Genomic DNA, 17,006 nt, shown 5'->3' with positions numbered 1-17,006 from the left:
CTTGACCTACCAATATCACCATGTCTGTATTGGAGGATGCATCTCTGTATTCCCCACAGGAATAAATAAGGCACAGTCCTTACCCTTGGGAAGCTCCCAATCGAGTTCAGGTCATTGAGGTCTCCATCCATCTTTCTTTCTCTGTTGTCCAGAGTGTTGGCTAATTCAGACTATCAGCCATGCTGGATAACTAAATGCACTGTATTTGGGAAGCCAAACCTGGGATTAGTCTTGGGGATGGTGGCTGGCGGTCTTGAGTCCTGAGTGAACAGTGTTTTAAATACCCTCAACAGTGGGGCTCACAGATGCTGAGACAGAGACTTCATTCATTGGGGGGTGTGGGGGAGGGGGAAGAAGGCCCCAGGGCCTAACCACTGGAACCCTCCATTCCCTTTCTTAGCCAGTGGATTAGGGAAAGAAGGTTGTGGGTAGGGTATTGGGCTAGGGCCAGGGGTAAATAAACTCAGGACTGATTTTTTTTAATGCTTTAAAAGGGAAAAACTTAGGTACTAAAAAAATCAATCTCTCTTTATTCTCAAGGGGAAGAAGGAAAAGTTTGGGGCAAGGCAGGTGATGGGTGTTTGTTTAGAGAGGGGCCCTGAGAGAAGCGGGTTGGTTGGGGGGGAAGGGGAAGGGGGAAGCTTAGGCAGAGTGGAGCTCCCCCAGTCAGCAGGGTAGGTAGGTAGCATAGCTGTGGCTTCCTTCTGACTTGCTCCCTTTTGGCCAAGGCCAGAGTGGGTAGAAGGAAGGTGTGGGGAGAAGGCCATGGAGCTCATCATCCTCACTGGGTTGGCCTTCTGTCTGGTGGGCCTTTCTGGGGAGGCCAGGCTGACTGTGAGGCGGCTGACCAAAGAAGAACCAGGGAGGAACGAGTCAACCAAAGGACCCCTGCTGCTAGCATCGGAGGGGCCTGACTTGGGTTCCCTTGAAGGTGAGGAGAGGGGATGCTCGGGAACCCAGAGCCTTGGGGCATGGGGCTGAAGCACGTGTGGGTATCCCCGGGGAAAGGAAGACCTAAAATACTTCTCCTGCCAAGGGTAACTGGAGAATCCCAAGCCAGAAGCTAGTTCCTGAACAGCCCTTCATTTAACAAACCCAGGATGAGGGGCTTCATGCAGGAGACCTGTTCCCTGCAAGGCTGGGGCTCCCAGACCAGCAGCGTGTGGAGGGGGAATAAGGCAGAAACAAAGAAGAAACAGCAAGTAGATGGTTTAATGGAGTATCAGAAGGCTGCAGGGGCTCAGAGGAGGGCAAGCCCCCTGGAGAACAGAGGTCACAAAGCAGGGAAGCCTTCTGGGAGGAGATGGGACTGCAGCTGGGTGTCACTATCATTGGAATAGGCAGAGAAGAAGTAGAGAGGAAAAGGGAAGGCCTTCCACCCAAAGCAACCAGCTAGGGCCTGGAGGGAGGAAGGAGTGTGGGCAGTGAGGGAACTGCCCTGGCTGGAGCAGGGGGCAGCTCAATGTATCTAAGGGAGCCAGTTGGAGAGGTCGGAAGGAATCAGATTGTGGAAGGCCTTAAATGACAACCAGCCACCACATCCCCAGGAAATGGCTGATGGAGCCATTGACCAGGGAGATGCCAGCGGTCAACAAGACCAGTATAGGCCAGCATAACTAGATGTCACCAACTGCCTGCAAAGGTGTGTCACTTGATGGAAGTGTGACACAGCACAGCCAAATTCAAATCACATTTCGAGAAACAGTGTCATCAAGGATGGACAGATGTGCTTCCCCTGGCTTTGTGATAATAGCCCAATCGTTATAGTGAAATCCATTACATACACTGTCCCCACCACCCCGACTCCCATGGTTTGATCATTTGGATGGCTCTTTGTATTACAGTGACGGTGTGCAATAGTGGAGAGAGTGATGAGCTTAAGGTCATGGAGACCTGGGTTCAAATCCTGCCTCAAACCAGCACTTATAGAAATGGGAGCCATGGTCTAGCCCCTCCACATCCCCCATGTTTTGCATTCATGTTTAGGGAGGATTTCTTTAAAATGGCATCTACCAGGGGCGGCCAGGTAGCACAGCGAGTAAGAGCACCAGCTCCAGTGTTGAGAACACCTGGAGATCGAATCCCGGGCTCAGACACTTAGCACCCACCCAGAAACACCTGGCCATGTAACCTTGAGCAAGTTACTTAACCCCAACTGCTTAGGGGCGGCCAGGTGGCTCAGCGAGTAAGAGCACCAGCTCCAGTGTTGAGAACACCTGGAGATCGAATCCCGGGCTCAGATACTCAGCACCACACCCAGAAATAATAACTGGCCGTGTAACCTTGAGCAAGTTACTTAACCCCAATTGCTTTAAAAAAAAATGGCATCTACCAGTGAGAAGGTACTCTTATACTCTCTTAATGTTTAAAATGTAATCTTTTTTATCTCTTACCAACCCTCTAAGGAATGTTGGTCAGGGTCTTTTTCTCCCTAATTTGCAGATGGAGAAAGTGAAGTTCAGAGAGGGTAAGTTACATCCTCCAAATGGATGCTAAGGGGTCCAAGGTCACTAGGGCAGGGAAGAGGAAAGGAAAGGAAAAGACATCCTCCAAGGCCCTGCCCCTCCTGGTGCCCCTGGATCCCTTAGAGTATGTGTTGACCTTCCTCACATACAGGCCTCCCTGGCCTCTGAGTGGTGCAGGTGGGAGAGGAGGGGAGGGAAGGGAGACAAAGAAGTTGCCTCCTCCTTCTTCCTTCCCTTTCAGCAGGGCACAGTGGAGTGTACCATAGGCCATGGCTCAAGGCATTCTGGGTGAATTGATCTGACTTGCCACAGAAATGGTGGGAGGGCAGAGAAGAGTGACTGCCAGGATTGGTGCCTTCTTATACCAACTCCAACCTGGTGTCGAAAGTCAGCCAACCAGATCTTGCCTTCCTTGGCCAAGAGGTAGCCTCAGCTCTGGGAGGCTCTCATAGGAAGAAGGGCTGACCACATAGGAATGTCTTTGTGTTGTCCTCCTTGGCCCAGAGGGCAGTGATGGCTCAGAGCTCCAAAGGGGTCGATTTAAGTTTGCTGTTAGGCACTGAGGACTGAACTGACCCAGAGTGGACAAGGCCACCTCCAGAGGGAGTGGCTTCCTTCTCCTTGGAGGTCTCCAAGCAGAGAACTGTTTGGCAGTCTGTTGTGGTAGGGGTTGGACCAGAGGTGCTGCTGAAGTCCCTTCCAACTCTGAAATTCTGTTTTCTACCTTTGTCTGGGACGTGGTTTCCTTGATTGGACTTCATGATTTCTAAGATTCCTACCACCTCTAGAAAATGTATGCCAGAGCAGAGTGAGGGAGGGGAGTAAGGGCAAAAGAACTAGGGAAAAGAAAGGGAAAAAGGAGGAAGAAAAGCACCATACCAGGATGCTTTGGGGTCACCACAAAGTAGTAGGCTGGATTGTAACCTCTGAAATACTGGTTATATGGCTCCTCCCCATCCCAACCCGCAGTCTCACCCTTTGCAGTCTGATCCTAGATTTTCATTAGGGAAATTTCTGGGACAGTCCCCAACGTGATGTAGGACCCCCGCTAAGCTATCTGTGCTATCTGGTCAAATCTAGTGTATCCTTTTGCAGCGAAGGTGAGGCCCATGATGGAGCAAAAGTGCCAAGTGAAGACTAATGATGAGGAGACGGTGCCACCAGGAACTGGCCATGTGAGGGCCAAGAAAACTCCTAAGGCGGGCTCTCATAGCCACGTGGACCTCACCCAGGCCCCAACGTCAAGTGGCAAATCACCCTCTACGAATAACAAGAAGGGGCTCTCTCGGTGCAAGAGCCACTTTCTAGGGTCCAGGGGGCAAGAGGCCAAGCCAATCTCTCTGAAGCCCGAGAAGGGAAGGAGAAAGGAAGGGAAGTCAGAGTCCTTACCACCAGCCACCAGCCAATCCAGAAAGAGCAAGACGCTGCCTCAGGAGGTGACTGGCTCCAGGGAAGAGAAGAGGTGCAGGAATCTAGGAGGCAGGGACTCCAAAAAAGTCGATCTCAAGAGTGAAGAAGCAAGGAAGACCATCAAAGGTAAGGAGGCAGCAGCACCAAGAGATGGAAGGACATGTGGAGAGGAGGATCCATTGTGCGGGGGAAAGTTCTTTGCAGTCTGACAGGGTCAACAATGAAAACTTTGTCCCACCATCTCCAATACAGAGCCAACCCCAGTAATTGGGCCAATCTCCTGAGAGACTTCCTAGGTCTCAACTGGAGAGAGAGCCAAAGGAGGCCAAGGTTTTGTCAGGGAAGCAGAGTTCTAGAGTCTGGGTGGGTGATATAGTACAGCACCCTAGAGAAGGGACCAGAACACAGCAGGGGGGAGGGGAACCTCCACCTGGGAGGGAAGGTCGCATGACTTCTGACTATTAAGGACACTTTCCTAATAAACCAGATGCTCCCTAGGGAAAAGCTAAACCAAAGGTATTGTCAAGGCCCAAGCCTTTGTTGCCTCTGTGATACAGAGACCTCTTCATCAGAGGTATCTTTGTGGTTGCGGTTTCCCATTGCTTACCCAAGCATCTCATCAGCAAGGACCAAGACATTCAGTTCCCCCAGGGGAACTCCACACTAAAGGAACACAACTCAGACCTACAGAGAAAGTCTCCCAGGGCCAGCCAAACCCTAGAGCAGTACATGAGGCCCACCTGTCGTCCCCTCTGCCCCTTCTTCCCACTCCCAACATTATAAAATTCTCTTCCCAAAGTCTCACAAGGGCCAGTCTCAAACACCAGCACCTTTACTTTTATGTGCTGCCTATAGTCAGCCCTTAGCCCAGGAAAGGGGAGGATTACCCAGATAGCTTCTACAATCCTACTCTCAAAACTCAGCTGATCTGCCTTCCCTTCTAGGCTGACACTGGATCCTAGATGCAGAGAAGGGAGGGTTAAGACAATTCAGTACAGCCAGACCTCCCACCCCCCCACCCCTGGTTTTACAGGTGAGAAAACTGAAACCTAAGGATGTGACTGGCCCAAGGTCACTCAGGCAGAAAGCCTGGGAGTCAGGATTTGGGCCTTGGGTCATCTGACTCCAGAACCAACACAGTTCTCCCTTCCACATCATGACTTTCCCCATCTCAGTTTCAATATATCACGGGGCAGCATAAGAAATTAAATGGGAATTTGGGGGGAGTTTTGCAAAATCTGCAGATGACATGTGAAGGCCAGAAGATGACAGAGAAAAAGTTTAGAAACTAAGAAATGCATAAGATATATGTATAGTGTTGTATAATATCAAATTATTTTATCTTTTAATGCCATGATAATTCAGATTTCTTCTCTGGTATGAAGAGAGGGCCAAAACATTTTATGCAGATTTTCCAGATCACACCATGCCCCTAACCCCCATAATGTGGAAGGGATAACTGTACTCTTTTCCCTGTCTCAAGGTGCCCCCATGGATTTTAGAGCTGGCTCTACCACTGCTGGCTCACTGGGTGCCCTTGAGCAAGGCTTTCCTCTCTCTGGGCCTCACTGTCTAGGGGCTTCCTCATTTTTTACCCTCTGACTCTGCCTTTCCTCTCAGCAGTCCCCTGGCGATTACAACAGAAGGCAGGCTGGGGCCAGAACACCAGTAACCTGGCTAGCAACTGGAAGGATTCAGGACTTGGCCGTGGTGACATTCCCCTCCTCCATCAACCCATTGTCTTTCCATCTCTGAGTCCTCCTCAGGATATTATGCCCTCCTTCCCGGCCACATGCCACTTGTCTGAGGCCACCATCTCCTGTGGAAATGTCAAGATGAAGGTGATTCCACGTCTCAGTGACCCGAGCCTGAAAACCCTCTACCTGTCAGGTAAGCACCAAGGACCACAGGGCTGAGACTCCAGAGTCTGGATCATCTTGGGCAAGGCCCTTGGGGCTCTGGGACTCAGTTTCCCCCTCTGTAAAATAACAATGAGAATCACGGCCCTTCTTATCCACATGCAGCCTGAGGATCAAGAGAGATGGGCAAAATGTTCAGGGCACAAATCACCATCCAAATTCATATAATTAGACTACTATTAGCATTCTTATCATTAACAATGATAATAATTTGACATATCCTTATGGGAACATGTATCTAGGGCCAGAAGAGACCACAAAGCCTTCACTTTACAGATAAGGAAACTGAGGCCAGAAGAAGTTAGGTGACTTATTCAAGGTCACACAGCTGGCTAGCAGTATAGATAGGATTTGAATCCAGAGTCTTTGACTCCAAATTCACTGTTCCAATGCACTAACTCTACCCCACAAGTCTGATAGGCATCCCCCTCATATATTTCTAGAGAACTTTAAAGTTTATAAAGATTTTATTTAAAAGAAAGATTTATTTAAATAAATGTAAATAAATAAATAAATTTAAAATAAAGATTTATTCCAAGATTACTTTCCTTGAGCTCTACAATAGCCAATTTTCCATGTGGGGAAACTGAGTCTCAGAAAAGACAAGCGCTGTGCCCTGGGTCCCATAGCTAATGACTGAGGCAGGATTTGAACTCAAGTTTTTCAGCCTCCCAAGTCCAGTGCCCTGGCTGTCCACATGGGGAACACTGGCTGAGCTGACCAAATGGAAAGGCTTCCGACATGGGATAGGTAGTCTGGCTCCCTAGCACAGGCCTTGTTCAATCTGGAGAGGCTTGGCATTGAGCTGGCCATGGTCCTTCGGGAACCAAAGTGTTGGTGGTGGTGAGGGGCATAGCCTAGCAGCCTGATCAATCTTATTAGAACCTAGGTGGGCTGGCAACCACAGGGCACTGCTGGGGGTGGGGAGAAGAAAGTAGAGCTTTGAGAGACAGCATGGTAAAATGTGGTGGTTTTCTTTTTGTTTTTCCTAGAAAATGATATTTCCAAAATCTCAGCTGAGACCTTCAATGGCGTGCCCAACCTGGAGTGGCTTGATCTGAGCAAGAACAAGCTGGACACCCAGAGCCTGCACCCTGATGTTTTTAAGGCACGGAACCCTAGCATTCCCTCCTTAGATAGCCACTGATTGAGGGGTGGAGGTGGCGTGGGGGAGGGGAACGACACAGAGACACAGGAGAATTCTGAATGTCTACTAGGGGTGGGAACTGTGGCCTCTAGGTCCTCAAATGTGGCCCTTTGACTGAGTCCAAGTTTGACAGAACAAATCACACCCGGTGAGGGCCCTGAGGCTCAGAGGGGAAGTGACCTATGCAAAGCCCCTCAGACAGTGGCCCTTGGGATTCGGATGTGGCAGGCCTTCCCCTTAGCCACTGCAAGCACCTCTCTGAGCTACCATTTGTTCCTCTACAGAACCTGACTCGGCTGAAGCGAATAAACTTGGATGGAAATTCTCTTTCTGCTATCCCTGAATTACCAGGCTCTCTCCAAGAGCTCAAGATCAATGACAACGTCCTCCGGGGCCTCCACAGGACCAGTTTCCGTGGTAAGGCCAGGGACCACAGGGGGCTATTTGATCTTTGGCATCTGTCCCCACCTTCCCTCAGGGATTTGTTGTACCTCCGTTCTTCATCAGGGAAGGATTGTAGGGAATTTGGGGCAAAGATAGAGAGATTCGTGCCCCCAGCAGGAGGTCCAGAGCCTGGGGTGGTGGAAAGGAGAGCTGGCTTTGGAATCAGAACAGCTGGAGTTCAAAATCTGGGCCTCACTTTCCAAGACCTTGGACTTGATGGTCTCCCCAAACCTTTCCAGTTTCAGGTCTCTGATTCATCACTGGATAATCCTTAGCAATGAATCCCCTAAAGTAATTCTGGGCATAAACTTGGAGACCCAGCGTATCCCTCCCTTTCTCCACCTTTCTTGGGGCCCTCCTTCAGCTACACTGCTCACAGGCCAAGGTTCACTGTGCACTTTTCCCCAGGACTCACCAAACTGTTGACCCTGGAAGCTGAAGGAAACCAGCTGAATGATGGGAACATCTATCCTCTGGCCTTCCAGCCTCTGAAGAGCCTGATGTACCTGAGATTGGATTGCAACCACTTCCGGGGCATCCCACAGGGCCTGCCTGCTTCCCTGCAGGTGAGGGCCAGAGTCTTTCCTGGGCCAAGCTCCTTTGGAAGGGTGGGCTGGAGGGGAGAGGCAGCCCTCTATATGTGCCTGTAAAAAGGAGGAGAGAGCCACTTCCCACAACACAGCAGGGTGGCCCTAAACACTTAAGATTTCTTCACAATCCTGGTTTTTCTTACTTTAAGCAAAGCTGATACATGTCAAACCAAAGTGACAAAAGAGAAATTAGGGAGTGAGGAGACATTTACAAAAGGACTCGCCTGACAAGAATCAGCTCTCCCAGGGTTCGATTGACAAAACCTTGTGCTGTCTGAAAAAAAAAATAGATTTGGAGTCAGTGGACCTGGATTCAAATCCTGCCTACTATCTGGGTGATCTCTTGGCATATCACTTCCCCTCCCTAGACCTCAGTTTCCTCCTCTGTTAAATGAGGCACTGGGCTTCCAGCTGTAGGACTAGGATCCAGTCATCCTGACTGATATCTGGCCACTGGACCCAGATGGCTCTGGAAGAGAAAGTGAGGCTGGTGACCTTGCACAGCCCTACCTCACTTAAATCCAATTCACTTGCAAGTCATGACATCACCTCCCTGATGTCATGGTCCTCTTCACAAACAAAGGACAAACAACTGGTGAGGCTCCAATGATCTCTTTCTTAATAGGTAAAGAAACACTTCAGTTCATCTGAGGAAACTACATATTGAGAGGATCCCTGGAGGGAGGAGGGTTATTTTTTTTTGTCAAGGTAGCATTACCCTGCTCTACCCCATTCTCTCAGGCTTACTACTGAAAATCAGAGCTGGGCCAATTCTAACCCAATCCTCTCATTTTCCATATCGGAAAACTGAGGCCCAGAAAAAGAGAGAGACTGAGTGACAGTATATTTGGAGCCCAAAGACCTAAGTGGTCTCTGGCTCTGCTCCCTTAATACCTGGGCCCTCAGTTTCCTCATCTGGAAAAAGAAAAGAGGGAAGGATTAGTGGATTTCTGGGACAGCCTAAGAACCACAGCTCCAGGTCCCAGTAGCTCCCTGGCAAAGGTGGAATTGGACTCTAAGTCTTCTTTGTCCCGGGTCAGGAGTTCTATCCACTGCACAAAATGGAGAGGGATTTCCCTCCACCCAGATTCCCTTGAATAGGAAGCCCCCTCCTAGTGCACTGAAGATGGGGCTCACTTTAAAGACATCTGGGCTCCACCTAATGCTTTTTTAGGAACACACCTTCAGGGTGAAGCAGCCTGCTTCACATCATCCTCTGGCCTCAGAGCTAGCTGGCTTGGCCAAAGCTTACTTCTGGTATAGGGGTGGTGAGGGGGTGGGGTCCTGCTCTGGAGCTTGGAAGAAGAAGCCCTGGCACTCTAGGTGTCTAATGGAAGGGGGAAATAGGCCCCGTGTCCAATGTCAGCCCTGAAACGCCCACCAAGCTTCCTTTCCAGGAACTTTCCCCATTCCCTCCCCCTCTTGTTTGCCTTGGATGTCTATATACAGGAGATGCTGAATGTTTTTTGTGGCAGCTGTCTCCCTCCCCTGGCACCAGGGTGAGGGAGTGGGATACAGACCAGGCTCTTTTGGAGCCAAAGGGCGGCTTCTCAGTCATGGCATGCTGGAAAGAGGAATGGCTCAAGGGGGCCACGAGCCCTGAGTTCTGGTTCTAGCATTAACTCTCCATGGATAACCTCACTTTCCCATCATGATGAAGGACTAGATGGCCTCTATCTAGCTCTCAATCCTAGCTCTCCCTGGGACTGGGCCAGAGGGAGGGAAGGGATACACGAGGGTCCAATTTGCTAGGGCAAATGTGTAGCTCAGGGCCAGTTACCCTAGGGACAAGGCCCTTCAGGAAAGACTGCAGGAGAAGAGTGGGAAGGGGCATGGAAGGGCCAGTGGAAAAGGACCTCTAGAGGCCATTTAGTCCAAAGCTCTTATGTCAGAGAGAAGAAAACTGAGACCCAAGGAGTGGGAGCAATTTGCTCAAGGTCACAACAGGCTCTTAGATCTAGAGCCCCACACTTTACAGAGGAAGAAACTGAGGCCCATGTAGGTTACATGCTTTGTTCATAGTCATACAGGTAGGAAGGCAGCAGAGTCGGGACTTGTCTAGACCATCTGACCCCAGAGTCAGCATTGGCAGCTGGGTGGATAGCGTCACTGGTGGGTGGGTGGATGGCAGTCACCATCATCACTTGGTCCCTAGGTAGCAGGATGGGGCTGGAATCTCCCTGGTGTGGAGTTATATACCAACCTTGTGGTCCTAATTCCAGGCCCCCTTTTCCCCATCCCCTCAAGTCATCAGTAGGGTAGGTGGTTTGGTATAACTTGGTCTGTAGCTGTAGGAAAGGCCTCCCATCTGCCTCCCTGCCTCATGCTCTCTGCCCTCTTGGGGTTGGGCGGGATCTAGGAACTCCACCTTGATGCTAACCAAATTGAAGAAGTGAGTGAGCGTGTACTGAATAAATCCTGGAGCTTGAATCTGCTGGTACTAAGCAACAATCGTATCCAGGAGGACCGCATTGATCCCCGAGCATGGATAGACCTCCCGTGAGTGTGGCTCCCCCCAAACTCCCCTCCTCTCATTTTAGGAAAGTGGCTTGCCCACAGTCACGCAGCCAGTAAGGATCAGAGGTAGGATTCAAACCCAGGTTGCACTTTGCTGACACTCTGTGCCACTCCACAATGCCCACAGAGCCATACTTCATCAAAGGAGCTCTCAGCAGCTCCTTTGACCTCAACCAATAAATGTGGCCCAGAGGTTACAACCCAAAGTTCTGCTTCATCCCCACACCAGTTCCTCTGGTGGCCAACAACACCTTCTAGCCAGGACTTGGGCAGAAGCTAGGGCCATGAAGAAGGGCTGTTCCGGGGAGCTGTAAAGATAACTGTGACCCCCAAGTCCCAGGATCAGACCCAAATATAGACCCTATTAGCTGTGGGCTCTGACCTTCCAAGTGACTATGTCTCTTCTAGTCTTCTCACATGGTAAACTTCAGGACCTTCCTAGTTTCCCCACTGCCCCAAAAGTGTCCTACAAGCAAGGGTGTGCTGGCACATGTTTAACAACCAGATCTCCCTACAAATAATATATGCGGGACACTCTTTTCAGCTTCATCTGCATTATTAATGTTTTCTCCATCACTTTCTTAAGCCTAGACAATCAGCAAAACAACCCATGAAGCCCTGATTTATAGCATTTGCCAAATGGATGGCTCTCCCAGGCTGAACCTTGCACACCTTGGGGCCCCTCTTCCCTGACCTAGGCTCTTTCTTCCACTCTAAAGTCATCCTAAATCTGTGCTTCTCCCCAAACAAATGAGCATTCATCAGGGCTGACGACCTACCATGACTCAATGACTTATGGCTAGCCTTGTGTATAAGCAGCATGTTGAATGGAAAGGACATTGACCCTTCCCACTGAGCTTGGAGTTATGGGATCTGAGTATAAATCTTAGCCATGCACCCCTCCCTGGACATCATTTTCCTTCTCTCTATTGCAAGGGGGTTGAACTAGATGACCTCTAAGATCCAAATTTCTAGCTCCAAATCTGTGCTCACATAGTATATAGTAAGCATTTAATAAATGCTTGGTGATTGATGATCCTATCCTATGATGCTCCTCCAGAGTTCCTGCCTCATCCAGAAGGAGAATGTCTCTTCCACTTTCCTCTCCTTCCCCGCCCCCACCTTACTGCCGCAAGGTAACTTGGAATTGGTCTCATAGGATCATAGATAGGATTTCGAGCAGGAAAGTAATCTTAACGATCATTTCATCCAGCTTCCTCTCTTTAAAGTTGAAGAAACTGAAGCCTGGAGAGGAAGAACACTGAGGTCATGCAGATCCTTTCAATATTCCCATTTCCTCTAAGACAAGTCCAAAACCATGTGGGACCGGAGATTGAGAAACAGGGGATATTTCCACACATGTCCTTGGTTTGAGCCATGGCCCCATTCTCCCATTCCATCATTGCCATGCCTGTCTTGCTTCTTTACCACCAGAGTTGAGGGTGACAGCTGGCCGGAAACTCAGAGCTAGAGCCACTTATGGTTGGCACAGATTTGGGGCAGGTCAGAGGTCAAGAATACTGGTAGGCTGGTAAGGTTTGGAAGAAGGCAGGTCAACTCAGAAGCTGGGGATGAATAAGAAGTCAGGAATCCAAGCTGTGAGGATGGGGTCTGTTGTGTGCCTCTGTGGTCTCATGTCTGTCTATTCTAAGACTAGTGCTGGTTACCTGGAGACAACATCCCCCTTCCCTTTGGCTCACTGTCCAGCTCCATTATTGCTTCTGGGCCTGAGCCCACTAGTTAGGTCTTGATTTCCTGGTGTCCAGATGCTCTGCCTGGGCCCTAATTCCTTGTCCTCCAGTCTCCTAGCCCAAGTCCCCTGCTGCCTGACCTCTTGTCCTATGGACCTTACATGCTGTGACCTTTGCTCTGTCTGGACTTGACCTTATTGTTTTTCAGCCATGTCTACCTTTCTGTGACCTTATTTGGGATTTTCTTGGCAAAGATACTAGAATGGTTTGTCACTTTCTTCTGTAAGTCATTTCACAGATGAGGAAAGTGAGGCAAGCAGGGTGCAATGACTTGCCCAAGGTCACACAGCTAGAAAATTTCTGAGATCAAATTTGAACTCAGGTGTTCCTAACTCCAGGGCCAGCACTCTATCTGCTGCAGCACCACCTAGCTGCCCCAGACTTGCCCTCAAGTCCTCCTGATTGATAGCATCTTCCTACTCCTCTCCTCTCTAGTCTTATTCCCCTTCTCATTTCCAGCCTGTTGCTGCCTAAGGAGTTTGGGGTGCCAAAGGATGTCTCGCCAAAGGCTCAGGAATATCATAGTTTTGCCTTAAGAATATTACTCTCCATTCACTGTTTCGGGAGGGGGAGAGTCTGGATGCTGGGGGACCAATCAAAGACTGTTACAATAGGCTAGGGAAGAGGTATTGAGAGGAAGAGTGAAGAGGAATGGATGGATGAGGAAGACATGGCTGTTCTTGGTGCCTGGGAATAGGGAGCTGTAGCAGCAAGCACCCCAAGCATCCTCAGGGTTTGCTGCCAGCACAGGTTCTTGGATCTGCTTTGTTAAAAGAAAGCAACTCAAAATGGGTTAACAAGCTTACTTTAATCAGTCAGACATATATCGTTTACCTCGTTCAGGGGAAAAAGGTCAGCACCCCAAACTTCAAAGTATAGAGGCAGAATTATCAAGACAGAAACAGATCAAGTAGACAGATTTCCAAACTGTCCAACCATTACATCCATACCCAGTCAACATCTGGGTTTTTCAAAGCTGGGGGGGGGGGCCTCTGGACAACGGCTTCCCAGAATCCAGATCAAATCACAGAACACTTCTCAAAGTGAGCCCCCCAAAACAAAGCTACACATCAGGGCTTATACAGCCTTCTCCTGGCTCAGAGAATGTAACAACCTTCTGGACCCACTGGCCAATCAAGAAGTATCTACTGAAAAACAAGCCTCCCACCCCAGGCTCCAGGTGCACTTTAGTCTAGGGGCAGGGAAGATCTTTAAAATTTACATTTCCATTACAGGAGCCAGGGACAAGGAGAAACCCAAAGGTTTAGGGCAGGAAGGAGCTGCTGATCTGCTGATTCCCAGAGAATCAAACCTTCCTGCCCAGTATACTTGCTCCATTCCAGGAAAAAGTTACCCAGAGCTTTTGCGTTCAGTTATTTTTTTTTTCTCTTCGTCCTCTTCGCCAAGTGAGGCAAGGGAAAGCAGACACCAATTTTGGTGGAAGAGAAGCCCCACCCGACTGCTCCAATGGCCCACTACACCCTTTGTGTGGTGGGGCTGGCCTCCTTTGTAGGATTCCCAGACAAGCCCTGGCAGCAGGCCCCTCAACCACCCTAATCTAGCCCTCCAAATGTTGGGGTCTGTGGCGGGTTGGGACAAAGGGCTGAACAGAACTGACCCTCCCACATTCTCTTAGGAGGGAAAAAAGACAACATCCCCCCCACCTCCCTCCATGACTGGATATCTTCAAGTAGAAGCTGGATGGACATTTGTTAGCCAGTTGTGGGCCAACGGAGCAAATACCATTTGGGACCATCTATTCTTAGGAAGTTCTTCCTTACTGTCAGCCTAAAATCTGTCTCCTGACAAAACCCTTCATTGCTCCTCGATGTGCCCTGTCTAATAAAGTAGGATAAGTCTTTTTCCTTCCATGTTAGCCCCTCCAGTTCTTGAAGACAGTGGTCGAGATTCCCCAAGGCGCCTCTTCTCCAAGCTAAACATATTCAATTACTTTAGCCAGTCGTCCTCATACAAATGCCATGATCTTCAGTGTCTCAGTGAAGAAAGGGTTTGATGGACAGAGAGATGTCAAGAAGGGGAAGGATGACTTGAACTTTTTTTGAGCCTGTCTCGCCATCTTACCCAGGCTGGAAATGCAGTGGCCACTCATGGGCCCCTTTCATACACACCCTTTGATAGCCTGGTGGCCCTCTGCTCTTGGAGGCTTACCGATTGGTGCCAGACTTTATCTGGACAAGCAACTGGCTTAGCCAACAGCAGCTCAAGTGATCCACAAGCCTCCTTCCCAGTAGCAGGGATTACCCAAGCCAATCCAGTGAACTTTTAAAGTTCTCCAAAAGTACCTGTTGACTCTGCAAATTCTGAGTTATCCCTAGCTCTGTCTTTCCAGAAAGCTCTTCCTTAACTAGGTTAGGTTAACTTATCATTAGAACCCTGTCTAGCCTTTCCCACCATTAACCTAGCGTTGACCAGATTTCTTCAACTCATGTCACAAATCCACAATTCGCTCTTGCTACTTCTTCTGTCACTAAGTAGTCCATATGTCTTTGGTCACCTCACCTCTCTGGACCCTCTCTTTCAGAGGTCCCTTCAAAGATCCCTTCCATCTCAAAATATCACCAATCCTCCCTTCTTCTTTGGCTTTCAATTCTTTCCTCCCCTTCTCATTATTGTTATTGTTGTTGTTTTCAGTCATTCAGTCATATCCAACTTTTCATGACCCCACGGACCATAGCATGCCAATATTGTCCATGGGGTTTTCTTGGCGAAGAAACTGTAATGGTTTGCCATCCCCTTCTCCTGTCATCCTCATTACAGGGGAGGCTAAAGAGGAGAGAAAGAGGTAGGGAAGGTGGAAGGGAAGGGGATGCCTGAAAGGTGTCCCATCATTCATCCCATCCCATCCCGTCCCATCCCATCCCATCTCGTCCCATCCCAAAGTATCTTCCTCACGACCCATCATGGTGCCTGGAATGCCATTATTTGAGCTTCACCTTTTAGGGGTATCCACAAAGCCTGCCTCAGGCTCTGAAGCCAGGAGGCTGTGGGGTGAGGGCATGGGGCAGGCACGGGGATTAGAGGAGCAGAATGGAATGGGAGAAGTCTTCCAGTTTCCAGATTTTGTTTGTTTGACTTGAGGACAGACTGGAATCTGAGAGGAAAGAGGAGGCAGACAGAAGAAACCTGGTCACCACCTGTTTTGATTTCCATGATCGGATACTGCCTTAGCTCCTTCCATCTGAATAATCCTCCAATATCTTTATAACCCCTGGGGCAGCCACAAGGGCTTTGGACCAGACATGCACAGTTGGGGCATCTGCCTCCCTTGTGTTAGGTGGCAGGCCTGGATGAAATCAATCCTCTGCTTGGGGAGTTCTCACCAGAGTCAACTCAAGTCTCTAAACACCAACTTGGACCCTGACTATTAATAGCTAAGCTTATAAAGAACACTTTAAGATTTGCAAAGGATGCTAGATATGTTATTTCGTTTGGTCTTCACAACATCCCTGGGAGGTCAGCTCTATTACTTCTCGATTATTCAGCTTCCTCCGGAAAAGACAGTAATGTTTTTTCGTTTGGTCTTCACAACATCCCTGGGAGGTCAGCACTATTATTACCCTATTTTACAAAGGAGGAAACTGAGCCAAAGAGAGGTTAAAGGGCTGGCCTAGGGTCACATAGCTGAGAAGCAGCTGAGACAGAACTCAAACTCAGGTCCTACTGAGCCACTTAGCTGAATCTAAGACAGCTGGCTCATCTGATCCTCTTCAGCCTCAACTCTCACCTTCTCTCCTTGGAGAAGAGACAAAACAATGGGGAAGACAAATGGCTGCCCAGGGAGCTGGGAGAAGGATCCTATGGACAAGATATGAAGAAGGCAAGGCAGGCAGAGAGGAGGACGACTGTGGTTAGTGAAAGAAACCTTGAATGTTAGAACTAGAAGGGTTCTTATTGGTCACCTCATTAAGCCCCTTCACTTTACCAATTCAAAGAAGGAAACTGAGGCCCAGAGAGGGAAAGGCCCTTGTACAAGGTCACACATCTAGTAAGTGGCTAAACCAGGATTAGAATCCAGGTCTCTTGACTCCCTGGGCATGTTTTGTATTATACCCATTGCCACTAACTTTTGAAGGTGAGAAGAATGAGAGAAACAATTTGGGATGGAATGAGCAGGAGAAATGTCAACATCTCCAGTGGGAAAGGGAAAGGAAAGTCTTCTGGGTATGGGGACTCAGATAGAAAGAACTGTGTGTGTGTGTGTGTGTGTGTGTGTGTGTGTGTGTGTGCACATGAGCATGATTTATAACCTGAGAGTCTTCACCCAGTGCTGAAGTATTTTCTTAGACTCAGTGACTGGAATGGGACCGATCTCTCCAGCCTGAGCTGGAAGTCTGGAGGGGGAGAATTCAGGATCCCAAACTTTATTCCTGAAGCCCCCATCTAAACAGAAGAACCCTGGGTAAGAGTGGAAAAGATGAACAGCAGACACCAGAAGAGTGTTCTTTGGTGGGCCTGGCCTATAGGAAATGGCAACTCTACCCTGGTATCTGTGTCTGTCTCACATTCTGTCCTTGACCCTACAGGTCTAACTCTCTCACTCTCTCCCTCTTTTCCTCTCTCCTCTCTGTCTCTGTCTCTGCCTCTCTCTGTCTTTCTCTCTCTGTCTCTGTCTCTCTGTCTCTCTCTGTCTTTCTGTCTCTCTCTCTGTCTCTGTCTCTCTCTGTCTCTGTCTGTCTCTGTCTCTGTCTCTCTGTCTCTCTGTCTCTCTCTCTCTCTGTCTCTCTCTCTCTCTCTCTGTCTCT

General features: G+C 49.2%; 1 protein-coding gene across 1 annotated transcript in view; it reads left to right on the top strand.

Moving 5' to 3' along the window:
* Positions 1 to 765: 765 nt before the first annotated feature.
* Positions 766 to 17,006, top strand: part of LOC138177339 (extracellular matrix protein 2-like) — a 22,085-nt gene continuing 5,844 nt past the window's right edge. Inside the window, exons 1-7 of the mRNA XM_069108499.1 lie at positions 766 to 931; positions 3,561 to 4,001; positions 5,496 to 5,765; positions 6,787 to 6,902; positions 7,226 to 7,358; positions 7,794 to 7,951; positions 10,335 to 10,474. Of these exons, the coding sequence (XP_068964600.1) occupies positions 766 to 931; positions 3,561 to 4,001; positions 5,496 to 5,765; positions 6,787 to 6,902; positions 7,226 to 7,358; positions 7,794 to 7,951; positions 10,335 to 10,474 (1,424 nt within the window). The remainder of the gene's footprint in view (positions 932 to 3,560; positions 4,002 to 5,495; positions 5,766 to 6,786; positions 6,903 to 7,225; positions 7,359 to 7,793; positions 7,952 to 10,334; positions 10,475 to 17,006) is intronic.

This window comes from Petaurus breviceps, unplaced genomic scaffold, assembly GCF_028583685.1.
Source record: "Petaurus breviceps papuanus isolate PSGF00001 unplaced genomic scaffold, PetGlider_PUasm1.0 90386, whole genome shotgun sequence".
Classification (NCBI taxonomy): domain Eukaryota; kingdom Metazoa; phylum Chordata; class Mammalia; order Diprotodontia; family Petauridae; genus Petaurus; species Petaurus breviceps.
Note: the sequence above shows the minus strand (reverse complement) of the source record. Positions and strands in the feature narration are given on the sequence as shown.